The 27839-nt window shown below is 46.5% G+C and overlaps 3 protein-coding genes across 9 annotated transcripts in view; 1 reads left to right on the top strand and 2 right to left on the bottom strand.

The window, feature by feature from the left end:
* Positions 1–4899: 4899 nt before the first annotated feature.
* LOC108093566 lies at positions 4900–7406 on the bottom strand. Of its 4 annotated transcripts, none has more exons than XR_006245382.1 (7): positions 7361–7406; positions 7131–7285; positions 6735–7058; positions 6426–6647; positions 6030–6338; positions 5634–5967; positions 4900–5561 (listed from the first exon to the last, which is right to left on the bottom strand). XR_006245382.1 is itself a non-coding variant. In XM_043207832.1 (7 exons), the coding sequence occupies exons 3-7, from the start codon at positions 7048–7050 to the stop codon at positions 5531–5533; spliced, it is 1212 nt and encodes a 403-aa protein (XP_043063767.1). In that variant the 5' UTR covers positions 7051–7058; positions 7131–7285; positions 7361–7400; the 3' UTR covers positions 4900–5530. The 4 variants fall into 4 exon arrangements, 2 of the variants coding, with proteins under 2 accessions (XP_043063767.1, XP_043063765.1); XM_043207832.1 differs by having other exon boundaries at positions 4900–5571; positions 5634–5957; positions 7361–7400; XM_043207830.1 differs by having other exon boundaries at positions 5634–5957; positions 7361–7400.
* A 74-nt stretch (positions 7407–7480) lies between these two features.
* LOC108093591 (isoleucine--tRNA ligase, cytoplasmic) lies at positions 7481–11610 on the top strand. Its single transcript, XM_017193717.1, has 6 exons — positions 7481–7558; positions 7611–7755; positions 7812–9063; positions 9122–9972; positions 10033–10525; positions 10585–11610. Exons 2-6 carry the CDS (start codon positions 7613–7615, stop codon positions 11533–11535), a joined length of 3690 nt encoding a protein of 1229 aa, XP_017049206.1. The 5' UTR covers positions 7481–7558; positions 7611–7612; the 3' UTR covers positions 11536–11610.
* Positions 11611–13448: 1838 nt separating this feature from the next.
* LOC108093571 (teneurin-m) overlaps positions 13449–27839 on the bottom strand; it is a 127765-nt gene continuing 113374 nt past the window's right edge. The window contains exons 4-12 of one of the 4 annotated variants that reach the window (XM_043207448.1): positions 26902–27732; positions 25779–26588; positions 25098–25381; positions 24538–24949; positions 23901–24446; positions 23629–23836; positions 22731–22757; positions 18787–22114; positions 13449–17828 (exon numbers count right to left, since the gene is read on the bottom strand). In XM_043207448.1, coding sequence (XP_043063383.1) covers positions 15537–17828; positions 18787–22114; positions 22731–22757; positions 23629–23836; positions 23901–24446; positions 24538–24949; positions 25098–25381; positions 25779–26588; positions 26902–27732 — 8738 coding nt within the window. In that variant the 3' untranslated portion in view covers positions 13449–15536. The remainder of the gene's footprint in view (positions 17829–18786; positions 22115–22730; positions 22758–23628; positions 23837–23900; positions 24447–24537; positions 24950–25097; positions 25382–25778; positions 26589–26901; positions 27733–27839) is intronic. The other 3 variants (XM_043207449.1, XM_043207451.1, XM_043207452.1) reach the window with 3 other exon arrangements.

The raw sequence follows: 27839 nt of genomic DNA, 5'->3' as shown, positions 1-27839 counted from the left end.
TGGACGTTGACGTTCTTCGACCATGATAAAATGTTTTGTCATTATTTGGAGTCGTTATATACAATCCTTCAATACTCGTAACACGGGATTAAGCAACATATAGCAACGATTGGCTGTGATGTTTCTCATATTCATAAACAATTTCCGGAAATGTGCTGCCTTGTGATTATTCATAGTAGTAGCACAAGCACAAACCAACGGAATATGAGTACGTTTAACAAGTATAGTTTTGTTATTATTGAGCGGAATTGTAGAAGATCTTTGTACAATTGGTACAGCCATTCGACTGACATTATTTTCTGCTGCGTGACCCGCTGCTTTACGTCTCAATTTTTCACCAATTCGAGGTAATGCTGGAAATTCAAGCCATGCTATTTTAACTACTCCATCGATATCGTTTTCTGCATGAACTAACTTCCCAACAGCACCATTTGCTAATCCGTCAGATACGTCAATGTTAGTAGTAATCATGTAATAATCATGTAATAAATATTTATTACAAATGTTGTTAGGTAAGGCAATCCATTTGTACCAATTAAGGACATTTTATGTAGTTTTTGATGTACAGAAATCTCTTGTTCCTTGGAAGTACATCCACTATAAACATCTTTTGCAGTAGAAACTATTTTTTCTGAAAAGGAGTTCAATATTTGATTATTATACTCAGTGACTGCGTGATTTGTATTAAATAATCGAATACCTTGAGGACACTTAGTTGCAGCTTCTTCTACAGAATAAAAACGAGATTCAATAACAGATATTTCAATTTCATCAAGACGTTCACCATTCCCAATTTTTGTAAGTATTGACGAAAACTGTTGATTGGCTTGACGCATAACTTGATCTAGTTCATAAAACTTAAGATTTCGCCATAATATTGGTCCAACAATAGTCTGTTTAGGTTGCTTGTAGATAGGAGTAGCGCGAACTGGAGGTAATTGACGTAAGTCTCCGATAAAAATAATATCTAATCCTCCGAAGTTCGATTGAAAGTTACCAGTGATTTGTTTTAATCTCGAATCAATTTTTATCAATAATTGTGCGCTGATCATGCTTATCTCATCAATAATAATAACTTTAACATATTTAAACAGGGGCGGATTAAGACAATTTGCCGCCCTAGGCAGTTTTGATTTTGCCGCCCTAGACTGCAGCCTAATTTTCAAAAGTAGTATCGGGTGTTTTTTTTAGAAGTATAGAACTTTAAGTTGCAATGAAACCACGATGGATTATTCGATTGACATGAATTTTTTTTTATTCGAAAGATAATCTTGTGGCAATTCATTTTATATATAATTTCTGGCATATGACCGCCACGGCTGGCTTGGATGTCGATCGATTTATTGAAAGACACGTTTGGTGAACGCCTAATTTCACGTTTTGGACCTGTGCATTGGCCTCCAAGATCTTGTGACTTAACACCCCTAGACTAATTTCTGTGGGGCTATGTAAAGTCATTGGTCTATGCGGATAAGCCACAAACGCTTGACCATTTGGAAGACAACATTCGCCGTGTTATTGCCGATATACGGCCGCAAATGTTGGGAAAAGTCATCAAAATTGGACTCCAGATTGGACTACATCTGAGCCAGCCGTGGCGGTCATATGCCAGAAATCATATATAAAATGAATTGCCACAAGATTATCTTTCGAATAAAAAAAAATTCATGTCAATCGAATAATCCATCGTGGATATTTTATGTAGTGTTAACAGTCGAAATTTGCCGCCCCTAAAAATTTGCCGCCCTAGGCAGCTGCCTATGTTGCCTATATGGTAAATCCGCCACTGTATTTAAACAATGTTCTATATTGCTGGGCAGTTTCGTTACTTAAAGGAAGCAACCTTGATAATAATATTTTTAAAGCTGTATGAACAGTTGTTCCTGCGATCGCCACTGCAGCTTTACCCGTTGAAGCACAAGTTATATATGCATTACAGTATCCGTCATTGTCAGTGTAACGATTATAAATTTCCATCAATAGTTTAATTACGAATGTTTTGCCGCATCCAGCAGGGCCTGTAAAAAATATTTGAAATGGATCATTATCTGATGATAGAAGATGATAAATAACATGAAGCAATAATCTTTTTTGTTTTTCATTAGCCATTCTCATCAAATGAAAAAAATCCTCGTTGGCCATTAAATTTTCCCTTCTTTTTGCAATAATTCCCAATTTGTGTAACGTCGCTAAACGAATATCATCATTAACGATGGCATCTGGATTGCCATATAAATGCTGAAATGGATTTTGCTCAGCAATAATATTTTCTTCCGGTTCGTTATCATCATCAATTTCGTCCTCACGACACAAATCACGACAAATCTCTATAGTTTTAAGAATATCTAAGCTCGATTCAAATTCTTGTCTGCGTTGTAAAATCAAATTTTCATTAGTAGTATAAATTTCAATAAACTTCATTTCAGCTAAAATTTCTTTATCTTCACTCCTAAACGGAATATGTAAAGTTACCATTTCCCGTTTATAATCTGACAAATTTTGAGACATGTTATAATTGCGATAACGAATTATTCGAGGTTTTTGCCGTTTTGTAACTTTTCCATCGCCGTGAACATTATAATAAGCAACAAATTGAGCAAGCGTGACATCACTTAATTCTTCAGGCCTTTTTTGATACTTTGTGAACCAGTTCTCTTTCCAAATGTCAGTTGAGTCATCATCAATTCCCATTTAATCTAGCTCTTTAGTGGTTTTCTTGAGTTTTTGCCGATCCTCCGGCCACATCGTTGGAATATAAACTATAACAGAAGAGCTTTTCGACATCGGCTCTCTTAAAAGGTACCTGGCAGCTTCTTGACTTGGTATTTCAACACTGTTCAGCATATCAACTCCCAATTTTCTTGTGATTTCCACTACATCGAACTCCGGGTGCTCATGAATATCGCAATTATACATACATACATTTGATGATTTCACGTTGGAAATTACTTATTCCGCGATTTGTTTTATTGACATACTCAGCTACATACTGGGCACACGAATATTCCTCTGTTATGAACTGGATGTCCATATTCGATTTTGCCAGATTTAGAATAAACGGATTAAATGGATTATGCCATTTCTCACTGGGTTCGCGTTTCATGAAAACTCTTGGTCTCTTGATTCCCGCTCGAAGTATATTGCGATATTCATCATCTGATGAAATATTATTTTGCTGACAAAAACTATCAATATCCTCATAATCATTATTTTCGAGATTAATTCGAATATTTCTGTAAGATTGCAAATAACGATTAAAACCAATTTCACCCTGTTGCATTGGTAATAAATTTTCTGTAGAACGAGAAGGCAAGAATGGAGCTTCAAAACGACATTGTTGAGGTCTATGAGCTGATATTCTTTTGTAACAGGTGAATGAGTGCTTGTGTGTTTGTAATTTTATATGACCTGATGCTTCTTTCGATAAAATCGAAATAAGATGATTAATCAATGAAATTGCACCCATTTTATTCTCGCCTAAAGCATCATTCGGTGCATTTGCAAGCCATAGTAATATATGAGCATGTGGACTACCTCGGTGCTGAAATTCAATTCTTTTGAAATAATGCATCACATAATATTTTCCAAACGGACTTTTCTTAGGAGACTGTAAAATATTCAAGAGTATGTTTATCAGTTTATTAAAATAGATTGCGCACGTTACAGAATCTTCATTAATCAGAGTAACTTTTTCAAGATAGTGTAATTCTTCAGCATCTTTTTTTGATAATTCGGCTGCATTATTTTTGAACTTATATAATAATTGAAGTAAATCAGTCCATCCAATTTCATTTGCACTAATAGTGAGAAATATTGTTGGTTTACCTAGCTGTCTAATCATAGCAAATAAATTTTTCTTTTTTTCAGCCCAGTACCATAATGAATTGGGAATTGATTTCAGAAATGCAAAGTTAGTTTCAATGCAATTGTTGACATAATCTTCATTTTCAATTTGTTCACGTGTGATTTTTGTGTCTTTTCCTATATGTTTAAAGGCAACTGTTAATGAATCACGAACTCGAAGTCTCATTATTTTCATTGCCACGTATAATACATGATATGGAGTAACAGCACGACGGTCTGAGCGTCTAAGTTCACTTGAAGCCATTGTATATGGTGTTACTCGTACTCCATCACGAAACGTACGAAATTGGCCCAAATAAATTGCAGGGAAAGACAATTCCTCCGCGTGTTCATCAAAAAGTAAACTATGTGGAAGAATTTTTTCTCCTGGGGCTATTCTTAAATATTTTTCTTCATTCCACATCAATGTTTGCTGCTGAGATACCAGACTTTCTTCGATTGGTACGTGTTCGCTTATTTCATCTTGAGGTATAGTATCAATGTCATTGTTTTCGAAAAAGGATTCATCAATTTTGATATCATACATAGTATATAATGGCGACTTTACTAAAAATTGAAGCCAAATAAATCTTTATTGTACCTTTGTTTATTATACCATGCAAATAACTCGATTTATGGATTTTCTTACGTTTAATGTGCACATTGATACAGTGATCATCAGATAAACTTCTGGGGAGAGTACGAACCATTGAATCAATAGACACTGGAACATTGATTATTTGTCCATAAATCAATCGTTCAGATACTAAGTCTAATGGCGGTAAATAATCGGGCTTCTTTCGAAATTTGAATCCATTATAAGAAGCCATCACAGGAATACTATTATTATTTAAAGATGCTACACAGGTATTACAGAGTGCAACGTCCTTTATATCAAGATGAGGAACTATTGTTTTCAAGATTGCATCATGTTTAACCCGCATCCGTCCCTTAAAATCTGTAACATATTAGCTCCTATGTATCAATTTGATACAGGTTTAAAAACATGCTTAAATTAAGTGAAATTAAAAAAGAAACCATTTTTTTATATATTTATTATGAACGTTTGTTTATTTTGAACAAAAAATGCTTTACATGAATTTTTTAAAGACAAAACTTGAGCCAAAATCACAAATCCATATAAGAATCCATTTCGCCTAAGTCTACATCTTAAGTTAAAGTTTGTATCAAATTGATACATAGAACGGATGCGGGTTAAGGGATGCAGATCGTAAGTCATCTTTAAACCACAGTCTTTCACAAACTGAGCACACATAACCAAATGAATTTCGAACAAATTTCTTTTGAAATTCATCATGAGCCAGATGATGACGATGAAAATCCGTGTAAGCAAGATGATTAGTTTCATGCTCTGATAGTTGTGTGTGTTCTTGGATCTTCGCTTTCTTTCGGGCTCTATACTCTTTTGCCCGCTCTGCGTCTGATTTATTATGTTTTCAATAATTCACTTTTTTTTCACTTTTGGAGTTTCCTTTTTTTCCGAGCTCTATGCTCTGCCATTCGCTGTGCAGCTCTTTTTGGATAATCACGGTGGATTGAAGCAAGATCACTCGTTGTTTCAGGTTCATTCACACAGTCATGGCTTGTGGTAGCGATTGATGCACTGAGTTGTGAATAATGCCGATGATGGACATCAACTTGTACAGTAATTGCATTTGAAGATTCCTCAGGATTTGTGGATTCTTCCATAATTGAATCTAAAAAGAACTAATTTATCAATTTTTGAAATAAATCATAATTTTGATCGTAGATAACTGAAAAACTCTTACCTGCTGATTGGATCTTCGCTTTTTTTCGGGCTCTATACTCTTTTGCACGCTCTGCGTCTGATTTCTTATGTTTTCGTTGATTCACTATTGGAGTTTTCTTGTTTTTCCGAGCTCTATACTCTGCCATTCGCTGTGCAGCTCTTTTTGGATAATCACGGTGGATTAAAGGAAGACCACTCGTTGTTTCAGGTTCATTCACACAGTCATGGCTTGTGGTAGCGATTGATGCACTGAGTTGTGAATAATGCCGATGATGGACATCAACTTGTACAGTAATTGCATTTGAAGATTCCTCAGGATTTGTGGATTCTTCCATAATTGAATCTAAAAAGAACTAATTTATCAATTTTTGAAATAAATCATAATTTTGATCGTAGATAACTGAAAAACTCTTACCTGCTGATTGGATCTTCGCTTTTTTTCGGGCTCTATACTCTTTTGCACGCTCTGCGTCTGATTTCTTATGTTTTCGTTGATTCACTATTGGAGTTTTCTTGTTTTTCCGAGCTCTATACTCTGCCATTCGCTGTGCAGCTCTTTTTGGATAATCACGGTGGATTAAAGGAAGACCACTCGTTGTTTCAGGTTCATTCACACAGTCATGGCTTGTGGTAGCGATTGATGCACTGAGTTGTGAATTATGCCGATGATGGACATCAACTTGTGCAGTAATTGCATTTGAAGATTCCTCAGGATTTGTGGATTCTTCCATAATAAAATTTAAAAATAATTAATTAATCAATTTACGAAATAAATCATAATTTTGATCGTAGATAACTGAAAAACTCTTACCTGCTGATTGGATCTTCGCTTTTTTTCGGGCTCTATACTCTTTTGCACGCTCTGCGTCTGAACAATCACGGTGGATTGAAGGAAGATCAATCGTTGTTTCAGGTTCATTCACACAGGCATGGCTTGTGGTAGCGATTGATGCACTGAGTTGTGAATTATGCCGATGATGGACATCAACTTGTGCAGTAATTGCATTTGAAGATTCCTCAGGATTTGTGGATTCTTCCATAATAAAATTTAAAAAGAATTAATTAATCAATTTACGAAATAAATCATAATTTTGATCGTAGATAACTGAAAAGCTCTTACCTGCTGATTTGATCTTCGCTTTTTTTCGGGCTCTATACTCTTTTGCACGCTCTGCGTCTGATTTCTTATGTTTTCGTTGATTCACTATTGGAGTTTTCTTGTTTTTCCGAGCTCTATACTCTGCCATTCGCTGTGCAGCTCTTTTTGGATAATCACGGTGGATTAAAGGAAGACCACTCGTTGTTTCAGGTTCATTTACACAGTCATGGCTTGTGGTAGCGATTGATGCACTGTGTTGTGAATAATGCCGATGATGGACATCAACTTGTACAGGAATTGCATTTGAAGATTCCTCAGGATTTGTAGATTCTTCCATTATTGAATCTAAATCGAATTAATTAATCAATTTACGAAATAAATCATAATTTTGATCGTAGATAACTGAAAAACTCTTACCTGCTGATTGGATCTTCGCTTTTTTTCGGGCTCTATTCTCTTGTGCACGCTCTGCGTCTGAACAATCACGGTGGATTGAAGGAAGATCAATCGTTGTCTCAGGTTCATTCACACAGGCATGGCTTGTGGTAGCGATTGATGCACTGTGTTCAACACTCAAAACAAAAACGAAAAAAAAAAAAATTAAAATTATTTTTTATTTAATTGGTAAAAATTTTTGATGCGCTTACCCAATTTGTTTACCAGCCGAGTAGTGATGAGTAAAGAGGAAATATCGAACATCGATGTTTGAAAACTTCGATGTTTCCGAGTTTTGGAAAACATCGATGTATCGATACATCGTCGATGTTTTTTCCAGCTCTACGCCAAAGTGCACGTTGTGTGCCACGCAAAATCGCCGCAAATTGGTTTGATTTCTGATATAAAAGGTGGGAATCAGCACTTTGACTTAATACATTATTCAACGGTGCACTTTGACAGCCATGGGAAAGAGACTGGAGCGGAGCGACGTTTGCCGTGTGCCGGAGAACATTAATTTCCCGGCGGAGGAGGAAAACGTATTGCAGAAGTGGCGAGACGAAAATATCTTTGAAAAGTGCAGCCAGCTGTCAAAGGGAAAGCCCAAGTAAGTGCCACAACCGATTGCATCAGCCATTGCTAATCCGAACATTTGTCGCCCAGATACACATTTTACGATGGACCGCCATTCGCCACTGGGCTGCCTCACTACGGACACATCCTGGCGGGCACCATCAAGGATGTGGTAACCCGGTACGCTTACCAGCAGGGATACCATGTTGATCGACGCTTCGGCTGGGATTGCCACGGCCTGCCCGTCGAGTTTGAGATCGACAAATTGCTAAACATTCGCGGCCCCGAAGACGTGGCTAAGATGGGCATCGCTGCCTACAACGCCGAGTGCCGGAAGATCGTTATGCGGTACGCGGATGAGTGGGAGAACGTGGTGACGCGCGTCGGCCGCTGGATCGACTTTAAGAACGACTACAAGACCTTGTACCCATGGTACATGGAGTCCATCTGGTGGATCTTCAAACAACTCTTCGACAAGGGGCTAGTCTACCAGGGCGTGAAGGTGATGCCCTATTCCACTGCCTGCACAACATCGCTGTCTAACTTTGAGGCTAACCAAAACTATAAGGAGGTCGTGGACCCTTGTGTAGTGGTTGCCCTTGAATCCGTTTCGTTGCCCAATACTTACTTCTTGGTGTGGACCACCACGCCCTGGACGCTGCCCTCCAATTTTGCGTGCTGTGTGCATCCCAAGATGACCTACGTAAAGGTGCGCGACGTTAAGAGCGACCGCCTCTTTGTCCTTGCCGAGTCGCGTCTCTCCTACGTGTACAAATCTGAGGCAGAGTACGAGATTAAGGACAAGTTTGCTGGCAAGACCCTTAAGGATCTACACTATAAGCCGCTGTTTCCGTACTTCGCGAAACGCGGCTCCGAGGTGAAGGCGTACCGCGTATTGGTCGATGAGTACGTCACCGAGGATTCCGGCACGGGCATCGTTCACAATGCTCCGTACTTCGGCGAGGACGATTATCGCGTATGCCTGGCGGCGGGACTGATAACAAAGTCCAGCGAAGTTCTCTGTCCAGTTGACGAAGCGGGACGGTTCACTAAGGAGGCCATCGATTTCGAGGGTCAGTACGTTAAGGATGCTGACAAGCAGATCATGGCCGCTTTAAAAGCACGAGGAAACCTTGTGTCTAGTGGCCAGGTGAAGCACAGCTACCCTTTCTGCTGGCGTTCAGACACGCCGCTAATCTATAAGGCCGTGCCATCATGGTTTGTACGTGTCGAGCACATGTCTAAAAATTTGCTAGACTCTAGTTCGCAAACGTACTGGGTTCCGGATTTCGTCAAGGAAAAACGATTTGGGAATTGGCTTAAAGAAGCTAGAGATTGGGCTGTGAGTATATTCAAGTAAGCTCTTTTTGTTGTCTTACTAAATTCCGCATGTTTTTTAGATCTCTCGGAATCGCTACTGGGGCACGCCCATTCCTATCTGGAGGTCGCCTAGTGGAGATGAGACCGTGGTCATTGGCAGCATCAAGCAGTTGGCTGAACTATCCGGTGTCCAAGTGGAGGATTTGCATCGCGAAAGCCTTGATCACATCGAGATACCGTCGGCGGTGCCCGGAAACCCTCCATTACGCCGCATAGCTCCTGTTTTCGACTGCTGGTTTGAGTCCGGTTCTATGCCATTCGCACAACAGCACTTTCCATTCGAGAACGAAAAGGACTTCATGAACAATTTCCCAGCCGACTTTATTGCAGAGGGCATAGATCAGACCCGCGGCTGGTTCTACACTCTTCTTGTGATTTCCACAGCTCTGTTTAACAAGGCTCCGTTTAAAAACCTCATTGCTAGTGGGTTGGTTTTGGCCGCTGACGGGCAGAAGATGTCCAAACGCAAGAAGAACTATCCCGATCCCATGGAGGTGGTCCACAAGTACGGAGCAGATGCCCTCCGACTGTATCTTATCAATTCGCCCGTGGTGAGAGCTGAGAGTCTGCGCTTCAAGGAGGAGGGTGTGCGCGACATCATTAAGGATGTGTTTTTGCCCTGGTACAACGCTTACCGTTTCTTGTTGCAAAATATTGTTCGCTACGAGAAGGAGGACTTGGCTGGAAAGGGGCGGTACACCTATGACCGTGAACGCCATTTAAAGAACGTGGATAAGGCCTCTGTTATTGATGTGTGGATTTTGTCTTTCAAAGAGTCCTTGCTGGAGTTCTTTGCCAACGAGATGAAAATGTATCGCCTGTACACCGTTGTGCCCAGACTAACTAAGTTCATTGATCAACTAACCAACTGGTAAGTGCTGTGGTTTTAGGTTCTTCAAGCTTGAGCTAAATGTTACCGATTCTTCTACAGGTATGTGCGACTTAACCGTCGACGCATTAAGGGAGAATTGGGAGCTGACCAGTGCATTCAATCACTGGATACGCTCTATGACGTTCTATACACAATGGTCAAAATGATGGCACCGTTCACACCTTACCTTACGGAGTACATTTTCCAGCGGTTGGTATTGTTCCAGCCAGCGGGTTCCTTGGAACATGCTGACTCAGTTCACTACCAAATGATGCCCGTCAGTCAGAGCAAGTTCATTCGAAGCGACATCGAACGATCGGTGGCCCTGATGCAATCAGTTGTCGAGCTGGGACGCGTCATGCGAGATCGACGAACCTTGCCCGTTAAGTACCCAGTTTCGGAGATCATCGTTATTCACAAAGATGCACAAACCCTGGAGGCTATTAAGAGCTTGCAGGACTTTATTCTCAGCGAACTTAACGTTCGAAAACTCACGCTGAGTTCGGACAAGGAGAAGTATGGTGTCTCATTGAGAGCAGAGCCTGATCACAAGGTTGGTGTTTCTGAAATGGTTTTCCCATGTGAGAAGATAATAATCCGCTCTTTTTTCAGGCGCTTGGTCAGCGGCTTAAAGGCAACTTTAAGGCAGTTATGGCTGCTATTAAGGCGTTGAAGGACGATGAAATCCAGAAGCAAGTGTCACAGGGCTTCTTCCAAATCCTGGATCAAAGAATAGAGCTCGATGAAGTTCGCATCATTTATTGCACCTCTGAGCAGGTGGGAGGTAACTTTGAAGCTCACAGCGATAATGACGTTCTGGTGCTGCTGGACATGACGCCCAATGAGGAGCTGCTTGAAGAGGGGTTAGCTCGGGAGGTTATCAACCGGGTGCAGAAACTGAAGAAAAAGGCACAACTTATTCCGACTGACCCAGTTCTCATCTTCCACGAGCTAATTGCTGATAGTAAGGCTAAGAAGGAGGCCTTGGAGGCTCATGCTCAGCTTACAAAAGTGTTAGCCAGCTACGCCAATATGATCAGGACTGCTGTAAAGTCGGAATTCGCTCCTTACTCGACTGAGAAAGCCGCCAAGAAACGGCTAATTGCTAGCGAGCTCGTTGACCTTAAAGGAGTTGGCTTAAAGTTGACTATCTGCTCTACCGAGGAATTGCAGCTTCCCAGTCTGCCTTGGTTGAATGTAACCTTGGGCGAGGGATTAAATCCACGATTTGGAAACGGCAACAGAGCATCACTATTTCTTCAGCATAACGTGAGCAAGGAAATTATCTCACTGCCTGTGCTTCGCAGCGAGCTGGAGCACTTGTTTGGCCTTTACGGAGTCAACTTCAATATCTATGTTGTAGATCAGCAGAAAAAGGTGACTGAATTAAAGTCCATCGACAAAAACCTCAGTGGCAAATTGTTGGTCCTAACGCGCAGCCAAGACACACTGAAGCAGGCAGCGGGCTATGAAATAGCCCCCGCTCCTTACTCCAAATTCGTTAATCAGCCTTCAGGAAATTCTGTCTTTACTGAAAACCCATTGGGTCGTACCTTATGTTAAACCCTGAACTTTTTGGTATTTATTTGAAAAAGAATCGAAAACAAAATAAACGTTGTCAACTTTTTGAAAAAGTTATAATCCATATTTTACTGGTAGTGATTGCCTTTATATAAATCGTAATAAATAATGTTATGTCTTAAGCTTTCCTTTTATAGAAACGAAATGAACGCAAAAAACTGTCGCAGTGCAAGTGACAAACTGTTACCTATTAACTAAAATTGAGCTGTTTTGCAGCGATGACTATCTAATACAAGGAAGAAAGCTAGCTTCGGCTCGTCGAACCCATGCAGTCATCAAATAAGTCGAACAAAATGCATAAAGGCTAAACAACATCGAAGCTGTGTCGATTTTTCTATGAAGTTTATATATTTTCAACGATTGTTCATGTGGTAGCTATATGACATAGTCGTCCGATTTTTATGAGATTAAATTCGAAATTCGAGAGTGACTAGCAAACTCTATATTCCAAAAATTATCTTTGTCTGATGAAAAACAACAATATAATAATTTTTTTGCCGTATATTCCGTTAGTTCTAAATAGATTTTTCGATCTTTTCTATGACAGCAATATGATATAGATTTTTATGAAATTTAATTCGAAATTCAATAGTAGTGAAAAAACACCATCTGATAGAAATCCAGTCGGTATGACCAAAAACAACGGAGGGATAATTTTTTTTCAATCTTTCGTATGGGAGCTATCCGATATAGTCGTAATCTGGCCCGTTCCGACCTATATACTGTGTGCAGTGGCGTAGATAGCACAGTCATCGCGTAAAAATGTGTGTTTCTTTTTCAATTTTGAGAGTTTTACCATTAATTGCCGTATTGCACATTGAGACAAAATAAATATTGGCGCTTCAAAAATGTCATGCTTACATTAAAACACATGCCTGGAAAAATTCGATTTTATCATCTTATAATTCTCTGACCCAAGGGGGGGGGATTGATTCCCCTGATCCCCCATATCTACGTCACTGACTGTGTGCAATAACTACACAACTTTTGGGAAATTTTCATCGAGATAGCTTTGAAACTGAGAGACTAGTTTACATATTTTTTTTGATTTTGATCGTGATGCTGATTTAAAATATATATACTTTATGGGATGCAAACTTCTGACTGAAATTATAATACCCCCTGCAAGCGTATAAAAAACTGTGACATTCAGAGTAAAATGTGTTTTAATATTCATATGGATATTGATTTTATTGCCATCAACACCTCAGTCCGATATGTGTTGATATGTTTATACTCCCAAGTACTGCTAGATTTCTTCAAAGCGTGACGCTATATTATAAGAGACTGCTTCACCCAAATTTTAAAATAATACACAGGTTGATTTTTTATGTTTTCATTTTTATTGAAATCGCTTTTTACTCGTAATATTATTAGTTATTATATATATTTATATGGATGTATTATCATGTATGTATATCGGCTTGCCATAATTATAGGTATTTTCTGTGTATACAATTGTCCTTTGTTTTCTGCAATCGATTTGTAATAATAGCCTATACCCTCTGCACTTCGTTCGGTATTTTGATGTTTTAAAGACAATTTCGTACATTGAATACAATTATTGGTTGCAATTTATGCATGCTCGAACTGCAGTTGCTCGCCGCAACGACCGGCTGCTTTAAAAAGTGGCGTGTTTTTCTTTTTAATCAGATTCCAAATCCAATCATGATCTCAACTAATTAATTAGGGCAAGCATTTTCCCCTTGCTGGAAATTTACAGTATAAAGTACTCAAAGAACAGAAGGTTTGGGGTACGTAGATTGAAGCACAGTCGAGCTTGACAAAGATTATTTGCAGCCGCTTGGTATTCCATAAATTTTCCTTGTTTCAGTCACAATTATTTGCATTTGCAGTTTTCTTTACGCTGATTTCAATTAATTTTTGTTATATGCTTTTTGGTTAATATAATGCTGCTTAATTTTATTACATACACATTCATATACGGTTTTCTGATTTTTACAATTTTCGTTCTTTTGGAATAAACTAACTCTGTGTAATGACCTGAAAAGTTAGTTTTTTCAAACCCTTACACAGCCCTAGATTCACATTTTGAATAAACGAATTCAGATTATGAAGTATGTTCCTAAATTTAAAGTTTAAGTGTTTATGCATTTTTCATTTATAATTTTATTTAATAAAATTACTAACACTTTAGCTAATTACTACGCAGTTATCGTCTGAACTCTTCTAATCTGCCCTCTCTCTACACAGAATCAATCGCTTATTTTCACTTTAGTTAGGTGCTAATCCTTTCTGTTCTTACGATCTTTGTCTTTAGCCTAATCCTTATGCCTATGTTTAGTTGTATGCGTGGGTGTTTATAATACAAGGTGTGTTCTTTATGGTTATAGGGGGTATGTTTAAGTTCTCCGCAAGACGTTATGCGCACTAAGTTTTATGCTAGTTAATATCTCAATAGTCAATAGTTTAGTTTCAATTATAAATAGATCAATAATAATTATAAACACAAAGTACCGACAAAATGTCAGCCACATAGAAGGGGTCCAGAACGGTTTTTAAAAGCAGCAATCGATCTTGCAGTAATTAAAAAAAAAAAAGAAAAGGAATTTAAAAGACATTAAACTCTATGCGACACTCCCGTGTGGGGTTCATTACTAAAAACAGTATTGCTTTTAAAAATTAACATGGCAAACGGTAAGAACTAAATATTGCAGCATAAAAACTAATCGTAAAGGACTATATTTAAAAAATGAGTAAAGTACATGTGGTTGCTTTTCATTTTCGGTTCAATTGGAGTTAATTCGATTTTTGTTCGTCACACTTCAAGTTGTCAAATGAAATGTTTAGAAATATATATCACAATTTGTAAAAAGGTTTTAATGCATTCTTTCTTTGAATAAATTCAACAGTTAACATTATAAAATGAGTGAAAAGAGTCGGTAGAGTATTGTTTTGCATTGAAGGGGCTGATAAAATTCTTTTTGATTCTTGGCCATCGAAAATAGTAGGACGCTTCTGATAAATTTAAATTCGAGCATTCGGTTCAGACACCTATTTCGCTAAAAAGAGTGCTTTTTGAAAGGATAAATACGCGCTTCTTGGTTAGTAAAAGGATAGAAAAGTATTCGATGTTATATACACAAAGCAATTGGGAAGGGCAAGCAGTAGGCAACATTTCTGTCGCCGTGTGAGAAGGGCTTCGATGGAGTGGGCCGGACATGGGGCCAAGGACTAGGGGCTACTACAGAGAACTTTAATCTTTTTACATTTATTCCGTTTGTAGTTTAACATCTGTACTTATCGTATGCATATTTGCTGTGTAATACTCTTCGTTCGACATCGTAATGCAACTGGCTAATGGGCAGCTCTTGACCAAACTCCCATCCCCGAAGTGGTTCTGTTCACTCGGCTCGATCTGCGCCAATCTAATTCGACCGGCTCGGCCAATGTGCCAATCTATATAACTCCCTATTACTTGCCAGGGCAAGCTGGCTGATCGCGGGGACACTGATTCTGATTAAAAAATTACATTAAACATTACACACATGGACTAAACATACGCCTATTGTTAGCCTAAACTCAACATCAACATACATAGTACTGTTCCTGTGTACATATAAGAAGTTTCTTCGGTTATTCGAGGGTTGCGTTGTGGCTAATACTAAACTTTAAGCATGATTAAAGTTTATATTAATTAGTGTGTTGGATGCTCGCTTTCGTTTTCGTTTGCTTTCTCATTTCTTTTCTTCTGTTTCGAGTTTTGAGTTGTGTCTTCGAGTGTTGTGCTGGGGTTTTTTCTTGTGGTCGCTGTTGCGCATTTCACCTAATTACAAAATCTGCTCGTCCAGTGCCTCGCCGCTGTCCCTCGGCTCCTTCTTGCCCACGGCAATCAGGTAGTCCTCCTGCTCGCCGTACTCCTCTTCGGCCATGTCACTTCCCTCCTGCTCCGGCTCCGGCTCCGGCTCCGCTTCCTTGTCCGCCTCCGCCTTCGCTGCCAGCTGCTCTCTAAACGCCTCCACTCACGCACTCAGCTCGCCGAACTTGAGCTGGCGCCGGTTGGAGGCACTCCGGTGGCTGCTGCCGGTCTTGCGGCGCTTGCGCTTCGCGTCCCGCTGGAAGGCCACGTTGCCGGGGTCGTCGGCCAGCTGCGGATACTTGTGTATGCTGTGGATGTCGATGCCGTTCCAGCCGTCGACGTCGCCGTGCTGGACGAGCTCCTCCTTCTCCTCCTCGGTCCAGTCGCCACGGCCCTGGAAGCCGGCGGCCACTAGCTGCTTCTCCAGCTCCCAGGCCCGCTCCACCGCCCGCTTGTGGGCGTGCTTCAGGATGCGGTGGCGCTCCTGCTCGGGGTCCACGCCGTACTTGATGATGACCACGGCGTCGGGCCCGTGGAGCCGCAGCTCCTTGGCGGCGCTGCCTCCGTGGTCGCTGATCTCGTGGGTTGATATGTTGAACATGCCTCCCAGGCGACGCAGCTCCTCGTTGTCGTCGCGCAGCTTCAGCACGTTGTCCTTCACGAAGTAGAAGACGTCCTGGTCGTGGATGCTGAAGTGCAGGTCGAGGAAGTACGAGTTGTTGAACACGCTGCTCACCACGTCCTGCACCACGCTGTTCGACCCGTCCACCACGCTCACCAGGGCCCTTCCGCCGATCCTCGAGAGCAGCACGCCCTCGCCGAAGACTCCGCGGCGGTAGCTGACTCGCGGCAGCAGGTTGCGCATCTTGGGCTCCATCTTGAGCAGCGGCTTGGGCACGAAGTCAAAGTCGCTGAACTTTTCGCTCGTCTTCTCCACAATGCACTCCAGGCCGGAGATGACGCCGAAGTCGGGTGCCAACGTGTTGGACTTGATGGAGGCCTGCGGCGTGTACTGGGCCAGCTTGGTGTAGCGGCTGCTCTGCATGTTGTCCAGGTCGTAGCCGAAGAGCTGCAGCCAGGCGTCCAGGTCGATCATGTAGTTCTGCGGGCGGTTCGGGTTGACCGGGTCGTTGTTGTGGTAGCGGTAGATGAACACGTCCGTCGGGTGCGACATCTCGGTGGCTAGAGTCTCCCACAGCGGGGTCATCCACTGGCCCACGTGCGGGTCGTACTGCCGCTGCTCGGTGTACACCAGCTTGGTGTGCGGATCGATCAGGCCGCCGTGGAAGTCGACGGGCACGAAGAAGTCCGGCTTGGTGTCCTTGATGACCCGGCCGAAGGGCGTGCGCTTCATCTCCTTGACGACGCCGCCGTTCTGGTCGAAGAAGGCCAGCGGCGAGCCGTTCTGGTCGGTGGCCACGTAGTAGCGCTGCTCCTCGTGCTCCAGCGCGATGAGCATGTCGCGGTCGTCGTAGAAGAGCTTCATCGTGCGGCCCAGCTTGGGGAAGTGCACGTGGGTCACCAGCTGCGGGGTGCGCGGGTTGGCGTAGTAGTACTGGGTGGTGTTGCCCTTGTTGTCGTGCCAGGCGACCAGCCGGCTGCGGTCGTCGTAGTAGTACCAGCTCTGGAAGCGCTCGCGCTCGAAGGCGTGGATCAGCTGGCCGCGGTTGTTGTAGCGGTACTTCTGCTCGCCGCGCCGCACCACGAATCCGCGGGCGTCGTAGTTGTTGAACTCGACGTCGCCCACCTTGATCACGCGGTCCCCGATGTCGTAGCCCAGGTTGAACTTCTCGCCCTGGTCCACCACGCCCACCGTGTTGCCGTTCTCGTCGAACAGGTACTTCCAGTTGCTGGTGCCCAGGACCTCGACCACGTGCCCGTCGGCGTTGTAGTTGATCTTGTCGAAGGCCGTCGAGCGGCCGAACGTCGTCTTCTGCGACTTGATGCGGTTGCGCAGGTCGTAGTCCAGCTCCAGCCGGAACACGTCGCTGTTCTTCACGTTCATCAGTACGCTCTTCACGCGGCCGTGCTGGTCGTAGTCCACGATGGTGAAGAACTGCTTGGCCGAGTCCTGGATCACCGTGCGGTTGAAGGCGTTGCGCGTGATCTTCAGGTCCTGCACCACCTCCAGCTGGCCCAGGTTCTGGCTGTACTTGTAGCGCGTGGTCGGTAGCTCCTTGTCGTCGATGGCCATCTCGATGCCGCTAAGCCGCGCGTTCCCGTCATAGGCGTACTTGTAGTGCGCTGAGGCCAGCGAGTTCTTCGAGCCGAAGCGCAGCTTCTCGTCCTTCAGGATGCCCGCGTGGTACTTGAACTCGCGGCGCAGCTCGAAGCCCGGCTCCTGCACCTCCACGGACTTCACCAGGCTGGTCGTGTCCTGGTAGGTGTAGTGCGTGCTGGACAGTCCGGCCAGGATCGTCTCCAGTCGTCCGGCGGCGTCGTGAACGAAGGCCACCTGCGAGTAGACGACCCATTAGTTAAAGATAAAGTATGGTAAAAATGCAGAAAAAATAAGGTCGAATATTATCTTTACTAATATTATAAAGAGGTAAAATTTGTTTGTTTGTTTGTTTGTTTGTTTGTTTGTTTGCAGCGAATAGGCTCCGGAACTACTGGTCCGATTTTAAAAATTCTTTCACCGATAGAAAGCTATATTATCGTGGAGTTAAATAGGCTATAATTTATTTTGAAAAAAATTAGGGATCCGTTAGAAAATTGCAATATTGTCGCATATAAAGTGAGTTGCTACCTCATCACACTGACAAACACGCTCCCATAGCATTTTAACTCAATTTTTGTGTTCATTGTGAAATTGTGAAAAAAAAGAATTTTTATTCAATTTAAGTTGAACTGTGAAAATTATGTGGATCGTGCATTTGAGGATAAATTCACCACTCTGTCCATAGTCCAAAATGCTTAGAGGACGACGTGCAAACATTGGCCGCAGACATCCAAGCCAGCAGCCAGTATATTCACAAAACTTAAGCGAAGAAAGACAAATGAGCACATGGAGATCATTAGCATCATTCAATCGCTTGGCATTCCAATATGACCCCACTGCGAACTACAGTGATAAGGAAAATTTAGATATTGGACCAATGACAACTATATACCGATATTGCAGTGCGTTAAAGTTTAAAAGAGAAACGGCTGGATTGTGCTGCGCAACTGGAAAAGTGTTAAATCACCATCTTTCTATACTTCCATATATTTGAAAAATGTTGCAACATTGACTTTTATGTTGTTAAACTGTGTTGACCAGCGAAGCGGACACAGGACCTCTAGTATAACAATATTTCTAACTTTGCATTACTTTGTATTACAAGTTAGGCCAAAAATAAAATGTTTTTTTGTTAAACCAAACTTTGTTAGGTTCAACCCAAACAAGGTAAAATCATCTGCGATTCACTCACCTTTCCAGACTGGTGCGGATGGATCTTGGCCAGGATCTGACCCTCGTCGTTGTACAGGATCTCGAAGGGATGTCGGTTGATCGGGGAGTAGTACTGGTACTTGAAGAAGCCGAGCGACGTCTGCAGCGAGAAAGCGTGGATGTGGCCACGGGGAGTCGTGAGGCTCTGGAGGGCTCCCGCATCATCGTGCTGCAGCAGGTAGTCCGAGCGCCTGGGCGTGGTCACCTTGAGGGGCAGCGAGCCGAACATGTCCTTGAACGCGTACACCATCGTGGAGCCGTCGCCGTACTTGATCTCGTTCAGCCGTCCGTTGCGGTCGAAGGAGTAGGCCTCCTGCAGGACGCCCCACTTCCAGCTGACCAGGCGGCCGAAGCGGTCGTACTCCAGGTCGACGTCCGCGTAGTCACCCGACTGCGGGCGGAAGCTGATGGGCCGCGAGGTGCGGTCGTAGGTCACGTTGAGCAGCTCCTGCTTGTCGTCCACCATCACGACCACCGACTGGGTCTCGCGGTCGTACTCAAGGGTCAGCACGTTGTCCCCGTTGACGCGGAGCTTGCGACCCACCTCGGTGACCGGGCGCGGCGGTCCCTTGCTCTGCTTGCCCGCCTGCAGCGGCTGCTGGCGGCGCACGAAGTAGCGCCACTCGAACCGGTTGGCCAGGTCGCCGGCGATCTCGGTGCGCTGCTTGGCCGGCACCGGGTAGCTCTCGCCCAGCAGCGGGCTCTGTTCGGCGAGGATCGTGTACGGAGCCACCTCCATCTGCAGGTTGTGGCCCCACGGCGTGATGCTGGTGGTCGAGCCGTCCATGTCGACGGTGGTGCGCGACTCGGCGGCGCCGTTGCGCACGATCACGGTGGCGCCCTGGATCAGCAGCGACATCTCCTTCTGCGCGTTCTCCGACACCTTCACCTGGGCGCCCTTCACGCTGAGGTCGAAGCTCAGCTCGATGACGCGGCCGGTGGGTGTGACGGCGGAGGTGAGGCGCCCGAACTCATCGTAGTTGTACACGTAGGAGCGCCCGGTGGAGTCCAGCTTGGTCCGCAGCAGGCCGGTGGGTCCGTGGTACTCGTAGGTCACGTTGTAGTTGTCCGGGGTGCTCAGCTCGTGCAGCATCTTCATGCGGGTCATGCGCAGGCGGCACTTCTGCCCCTTGGTGTTCTCGATGGAGTTCACCTGCGAGGTGTAGTCGCGCAGCAGGAACACCTTGTTGCCGGCGGCGTCGGTCACGGTGCTCAGCTTTCCGTTCGAGGTGTTCACGTTGTAGGTGAACACGTAGGTGGTCTCCCCGGTCAGGATGTTGCGGGTGGAGACGTGCTGGCCGAAGCGGTTGAAGATGTAGATCTCCTGCATGTCCGGCGCGTAGATCTCGTACTCGCGCGAAGGGCTCGCCTCCGGAATGCTGGACATCACGGACCGGATGCGGTAGTTGGCCTGGTCGGCGATGTGCACGTGGCTGTCGGGGGTCACGGCCAGGGCGGCGATCGTGTTGAACTTGGCGCTGGTGGCCAGGTAGTGCTCCGCCTCGAAGCAGTCGCAGCCGCGCTCCAGGCAGTTGCACTTGGACTCGGCTCCCGCGAAGGGAGCGATCCTGCCGTCGGTGCCGATCACGCGCACCCGGTTGATCCGCTGCGAGTCGCTCTCCGCCACGTACAGCTCGCCCAGAGGCCCGAAGGCGATCGACTGGGGCATCACCAGGGTGGCGTGGGTGGCCAGGTCCGTGTCGTAGGCCGTGGAGGCGGTGGCGCAGTGCAGCGGCCTGCCGGAGATCACCCGCACCCTTCCGTCGGGAGTCATGCGCAGGATCATGTGGTCGTCGATGATGTGCAGCGTGTTGTCCATCGGAGACACCGCCAGCTCGGTGGGCCAGCGCAGGTGCATCTCCTCCAGCTTGAGGGTGCCCTCGCAGGGGATGGGCTTCCAGTGGGACTTGTGCATGTGGTTGCCGATCAGGGTGCTCACGATCCCGTCCCTGTCCACCATGCGGATGTTGGTGCCGTCGGCGAAGTACAGGATGTTGTCGCTCGAGATGGCGATGCCCTTCGGGTAGGCCAGCTTGGCGTCCTTGGCCAGGGCTCCGTCGCCGCAGTGCGCCTCGTCGCCGGGCAGACATCGCTCCCCGGAGCCCACGACCGCCTCCCAGTTGAGTTCAGGCTGCGAGTAGTCGCTGGTGTCGCGTACCCGGATGATCTGGTGCGACTCCGGGTCGGAGACGTAGAGGGTGCCGTCGAGGGGACTCAGGGCCATGTGGTAGCGGTAGGAGACGCGCGTGGCGTTCAGCTTCACCACGGTGCGGATGCTGCCGTCGGTCATGATGCGCCGGATGTAGTTGAAGTCGCCCACGAAGAGGCTTCCGTCGGGAGCCGCGGCCAGGGCGACGGGAGCCAGGAGACGCTGCTTAGTGGCCAGGCCATCGCAGTCGGGACACTCGAGCGGACGCTGGTGGCCATCGCCCATGGTGGTCAGGATGATGCGCGGCTTGTTGCGCAGGTAGATGTTCGAGCCGTCGCCCTTCTGCAGGATGCCCTCGTGGAAGTTGTAGCGGTGGTGGATGTCCAGGTTCCAGCCGCCCACCTCCGAGATGGACATGTCGTGGCCGCTCAGCTTGGTCGTCTGGATGTCCCACACGATGTCCGTGCAGTCGGTGTACTGATAGCCGACCTTCACCACCGCGGTGGTCACTCCGTAGACGCGCTGGCGGTAGATGTTGAGCCTGTTCCAGGCGTACGTGAACTTGATGCCCGGGTCCGCCTCGAAGACGCGCTCGAACAGGATGCCCTCGATGGTGATGCGCAGATGGATCAGGTGCAGCGTGGCCGGGATGACGTCTGGGGTCAGTTGCAGCTTGATGGTGGACAGGTAGCCGGCGGCTCGCGAGGAGTGGTAGACGAGGTTGAGTCCGGTGCCGGGAATCTGCAACGACTCCTGGATCACCTGCGACTCGGCGAGGATGGCGCTGCGATCCGGGCAGGCGCCCTGGAAGCCGTGCTTCCACGAGGCCAGCACCACCGGCTTCATCAGGTCGTAGTCGTGGGCAAAGCAGGTGTGCGTGGTCGTCGTGGCCAGTCCTTTCTCCTCAGACATGCTCATAACCACCACGTCAATGATGACCACCTCGTTCCACGGCACTTGCACGATGCGCGACTGCGGCCGGAAAGGAGCTCGTCCGAACTGAAGGGTCACGGCTCCGCCGCCGTTGACCATGAGGTCGAACCATCCGTCGTCGCGGGTCAGGGTGAAGCCCTCCAGGAGCGTGGTGGTGGACACTCGCACTCCCACCAGGCCCATTCCCAAGGAAGTGACCACACGGCCTCTGATAACCGCCGATCGACTGCGGGAGGAATGAGAAGAAGGATTAGTCGGGTCTCGCAGGGATTGGGTCTTCTGGGCATACGGTCTAGGCTAGCAAGCAGTCAAACTGAGGATTGGCATCTACTTGAGCAATAAATAAGTACAACTAATAAAAATTCACACGCACAGAACGTAAGACTCGTTGAACACATAAAGGTATTACAAGTTGAACAATATATAGTATATAGTATGTTATGTATGGTATATCTCATGTTGGTGACCTAGCATTGACCTATGTTCGAGTAGGAGAATGAGTTTTCCATAGCTTAGATCTATTACGTGGTAAACTAAAAACCCAACGCATCTTAGCCTGGTTGTCTGGATAATAAGATTGGGCATTGAACTTAAAATAAACTACCAACTGAGCTTATAAGAATAAATAAAGATAGCTACACTAACAACGAAACGATAATGGTAATTGTAACTGTAACGGTAATGATAATGATAAAGTTTTCGAAATTAGTAGTGAGTTGAGCCAAGGTAACGAGAAAAAAAGTATACATAAGTGTACCAAACAACCATCGAGAATCAGTAGTAGTATTAGTAGAGTAGTAGTAGCTTTAGTATTATTTTAGTACCGCATTTCGCTTGCTTACCTTGCATTGAAATAATTCCAAAAAATGCTGTTAGTATTTCATTTGTAATTCGTTATCGAGTGACAAATAGTACGGGCAACGAGCACCGGGTACCGAGTACCGAGTAGCAAGTACCGAGCAACGAGAGCGATTAGCAGTCGTTGGGTAATGCAAAGCATTTAGAATATTGTGACGCACAGTGGATAGTGTATGGTAGTGAGTATGTGCGTAGTTATTTATTAGTGGGTGGTAGTATCGAGTGGATCAGGATTAATTTAGTAGGTGGCATGTATTATTTTTTTAACACGGTTTAGGGAGCGCGTGTGGAGAAGAGAAGAGAGCAGAGAGAAAATAATTGAATTAGCATGGTTGTCTATGGTCTAGTTAGCTAGAATGGGTAAGTGTCTTGATAATTGCCCCCCAGTTGGGGATCCTAGGCTTTCGATCACACCGAAATCGAGATGACCCGAAGCGGCATCGGAAATAATTGTTATCTAACCCGAATACTTAGACTGCTTACAATAGTTCTTAACGTAAAGGCACTTAAAAGCTAACTTAGGATGGTCTGTCTAGGTTTCAGTTTAAACAAAGGACATATAGGGTTTTATTTACAATATTTTAATGGGATATTTGGTATGTGGTGTGGTTGGATATGTTTTTATTTTGGGGATTTTTTAGACGAGGGCACAAAAACGAAAAACGTAAATATTTAAACATAGAAAATCATTAATTATGCAAACTATTGGTTATTTGTTATAGGTAGTTATGTTACAGTAGTGTAACAACTAGACTCTCGGCAATATACAGAAGAGGGTTTTAGCTTGTCTGCCAATTGTGGAAACTATACACAGCCGTTGCGGCTTCGATTTCGATTTGTGGCTAAGAGTGACCAGGCCAACTGGCACCAGGAAGCACCTACCTCTCGTTAAAGGTCTCCAGCTTGGCGTAGTTCTGCAGGCTGCTCTCGTCGATGAGGAACTTCATTCGCTCGAAGAAGGAGGCCGTGATGGCTGGCGGCTGCTTGCGGAGCAGCACGTCGATGGGCTTCGGAGCCGAGACGCAGAGCTGGGATGTCTTACACACGTGGCTGGCGCAGCACTCGGGGTCCTCGCAGTCAACTAGGCCGTCTGTGGATGGGAATAAGGGTTAGCGAATCTTCTTCACACCTCGACAACCGCTTGTAGTACTCACCCTTGTCGTTGTCCTTGCTGTCGCCACAGTTCAGCTCCAGCGCGATGCCGCAGTCGGGTCCGTCCCAGCCCTCGTAGCAGCGGCACTCCCACTGGCCCTCGCCGCTCACGCGGCACTGGCCGTGGCCGGCGCAGCTGTTGGGGCAGCCCTCGATGGTGCAGTGCTTGCCGTTCCAGCCCGTGACGCACAGGCAGGTGCCGTTCTTGCACTGGCCGTGCTCGTTGCAGCGGGCGTCGCACAGCCGCGTGTTGCAGTACTCGCCGCCCCACTCGGGGTCGCAGGCGCAGGCGTCGCCCTCGCAGCGGCCGTGCTGGCCGCAGTCCAGGTCGCACAGCTCCTTGGAGCAGTCGTCGCCGCTCCACTTGGCCTCGCAGGTGCAGGTCTGGGTGTCCAGGTCGAAGGTCCCGTGTCCGGAGCAGTCGGGCAGGCACTGCAGCGCGTCCTGGTCCATGGTGGCGCAGTCGGGTCCCTTCCAGCCCTTCTTGCAGATGCAGGTGCCGTCGGCGCAGAACCCGTGGCCCGAGCAGTTCGGGTGCGGACAGTCAACTGGGGGGAGAAGAGGGGTAGAGTGTTAGTCGGGGTCGAGAAAGAGGCAACCTGGTAACTGGGGACAGAGGACTTTAGACCGAAGCGCTACCTTCTTCGCAGAACTTCCCCTTGTAGCCGCGCATGCACTGGCACTTGCCGCTGACACAGTGCCCGTGCCCGTTGCAGTCGGCCACCTCGCACTCGTCGTGCCGCAGCGAGCACTCCTTGCCCTTCCAGCCCGGGTTGCAGATGCACTCCCCGTTGGTGTACTCGCCGTGCTGCGAGCACAGCACGGGGCACACGCTCTCGCTGCAGTCGTCGCCCCCGAAGCCCGGGTTGCACTGGCAATGCCCCAGGAGGCACTGCCCGTTGCCGGAGCAGCCGTTGGGGCAGTTCTGGGTCATGTCTTCGGCCACGGCCGCGAAGAAGGTCAGCTCCTGCACGTCCCCGTCGTCGTTGTAGAGCGAGACGAACCAGTGGCCCGGCTCCATGTAGCGCGTCACCTCCCGCGTGATCGACAGCTGCGCGGAATTAGGCCAAGCGACCGAGCGAGCGAGTGATGCGAGTGCGAGTGCGTGGTGGTGGTGTATGGAAGATGGACGGTGCATGAAAGACACAAATGAGTTAGTAGACAATCGGGATGGGGCCATTTGCTTGCAGGCTACTTACGTGGGCGGCCCGGGCCGTTCGTGTGCTGGCACTGAATCCGCTAAGCACTTCCTTAAAGTGGTACTGAGTGTGGGTGGGCAGGGCATTGCGCCGTCCGTAGACTCCGATGGAGGCGCCCCGCGGAATCGTGTAGTCGAACTTGACGTAGGCTGGCTCCGATTGGTAGAACTGCATGTTCCAGTAGCTGTACGGCTGGATCTCCTTGGTCAGCTTCTGGCCGAGAGTGATCTGGCCAAAGGTGGTGCCGTCCGGTGGGAAGCTTCGGGCCGGGAATGTTCGCGCTCCTGGTTTAGCAAAGCGATTGCGGATCGAGCGTGCAATGGGGGTGATAGAGACACAGAGAGGATTAGATTCTGGTTAGTCATCGATAAGGCATAGTGCGTATGTATGTAGTATTATTTGGTAGTGTGACACGATTTGTACAGGTCGTGTCCTAACTAAACCCCCGCAAATGAAGTATACTACCTAGGAAATATTTCAAGTATAAACAAATCTAGGGACTAGTACTGATGTGATGCCAGTAGTTGATGCTTTGGGTTCGTTTGTACAAATGGCGGCTTATGAGGGATGAGCTGGTGGAGTTACATAGACTAAAAGTTAATAAGGCTGTACAGCGCTTAGTAGGGTTAGTAAGTCGCTTGTTAGAAAAAGCGGAGTTAGCAACAAGTGTGCACAATTCACCTTCCAGTATCAGTACTGGCATCACATCTGGACATGCAAACGGTTCACCACTAGCACCGGAAAAAGTGGGTTCAGTGAGGGTGGCGGCAATGTGGTTATCGATCTCGGTGCTCGGAGGGTTAGTAGCGGTGCTTGGAGCAGCCAATGGCTCCGCATCCCCAACCCCGTCTTCGTCCTCCTCGCTGTGGTCATGGCTCAGAATGGTCGCCCTCTCCAGAGGAGCTGGGGTGGTCGGAGGCGCGGTTGGTGGGTCAGAGTCAATGTCAACGCTGTCGTCCAGGTAGATAGGCGCTGGGGGCGGGAGACAGCTGCACGGACAGTCGGGCATCCGGGGAGGTGGCTCCGGAACACAGCTGTCGGCCTGGCCATTCTGCGCTTTCTCGTGGGTCAGCACCTCCTTTATGGTGTGCGGCCCTCCTCCGGTGGGCACCTCCACGTGGAGTGTGTAGACGGAGTCGCTGCCCTCGTCGGTGGCTATTGTCAGGTTTAGGAAAATGCGCTTGCCCGGCACATCCACCTGCTCACTAACGTAGGGCTTAAGGGGCTTTAAATGAAGAGGCACCTCCTCGCCGTTGTCCTGTTCTTTAAGCACCTCGTTTTCACTTGCATCTACTTGAGGAGGTAGGTCCATCTTGGGTTTATTCTTTTCAGCTGTCTTGTAAACCTCCTCTTCCTGGGAGATGGGAGCCCCGTCTAGTTTTACGATATCTATATCCTCGAAGTGCGAGGCATCGCTCATCATTAAATCCGGCTCCGTTTGATTCGTTTGCGGTGACTTCCCGCTGCTGTCCATATTCTCCTTATCTTTGTCTACAAATCGTCGATGAGTAATTAGCACAAGTGGTATAGAATTGGCTGTTTAGACTCAAGAAATCTATAATCGATGCTTTTATCAAGACCTGATTAGCGTATTTTGCTGAGGAACGAAATATCGATCCATGCAAGCTTAAATGTATTCTAATAAATAACTATCGAATGGTATTCATGACTTTACCAACGATCGATTTAATTACGAATCCCTGGATAAAAGCATCGCTATCAAGTTTCTTGAGCCTGAACCCAAGTCGCAACTCTACACCACTGGCTCGACTCGACTCACAGTCGATGTGGGTTTGATTTATACCTTGTGGGGGAGTGGCTGGTGATGTCGGCTCCTGGGTGTCTACCTCATAGTTGTCAGCTAAATCACGCTCATTATTGATATCATCAGTGGCAGGTTTCTCCGTCTGCGACCCCCCAGCCTCCGTGCCTTTGATTTGAAAATCATTTTCAACGGCAGCCCGGCTCGAGGCGGCGGGGAAAGAGCTCTGAGCTGTGGGGTTCTCAGGTGGGGGGGTGGTGTTGATTTCAACAGTGTCATCGGCGTCACTCCTTGGAGTCGTCTCCGGCGTTGGGCCTGAGCTGCTGTTGTCACTTTGATTATCGTCATCAATAACAGCAACCAATGTGCTGGTCTCCGACTCCGTTGCCATCCCAATCGCTTCGAGAAGCTCCTGCTCCAGCTCCCGCTTAATGTGCTCTTCCCCATCCGCCCCGTCGTCATATTTCCTCTTCTTGTTGACCAGTGTTTTAGCAGCGCTGCGCAAATAGCTGTTTAATGATTTGCCAAATTGTTGCCACGTCTTGGGTCTCCGGCTGGGCGGCTGGGTGGTCTCCGGCTCAACCTCGTCTTCATAGACATAGTCGCTGGTCTCTTCCTCGCTCGCTTGGGGACCCAATACTCCATCGATTCGGGGCAAAGTTTTATCGACGACGTCTGTCGGGCTTTTGGCCGGGGTTGTTGCCAAATACTTTTCGGCAAGCTGCTGGTTGAGGCTTTCGCTTGTAATTAAGTCGCCGAAAGTTTCGTCTGTAGCCACATCATTTTCGTCCTGTGCCTCGATTAAGCTCCGCCGATGTCGTCGTCCTTTATCTCCTGCTCCACTGACTGACAGCTGCGTTGACATTGCTCTTCCTACAGGTAAACAAAGCGATCGAATCGATTCGAATCGAGTCGAGTCGAGTCGAAAGGACAAGGAGTGGGAGTCGTTTTCTGTACTCGTGCCCTTGTGGTTGGGTGGC

The sequence above is a fragment of the Drosophila ficusphila genome, unplaced genomic scaffold (genome assembly GCF_018152265.1).
Source record: "Drosophila ficusphila isolate 14025-0441.05 unplaced genomic scaffold, ASM1815226v1 contig_106, whole genome shotgun sequence".
In the NCBI taxonomy this organism is placed as follows: domain Eukaryota; kingdom Metazoa; phylum Arthropoda; class Insecta; order Diptera; family Drosophilidae; genus Drosophila; species Drosophila ficusphila.
Note: the sequence above shows the minus strand (reverse complement) of the source record. Positions and strands in the feature narration are given on the sequence as shown.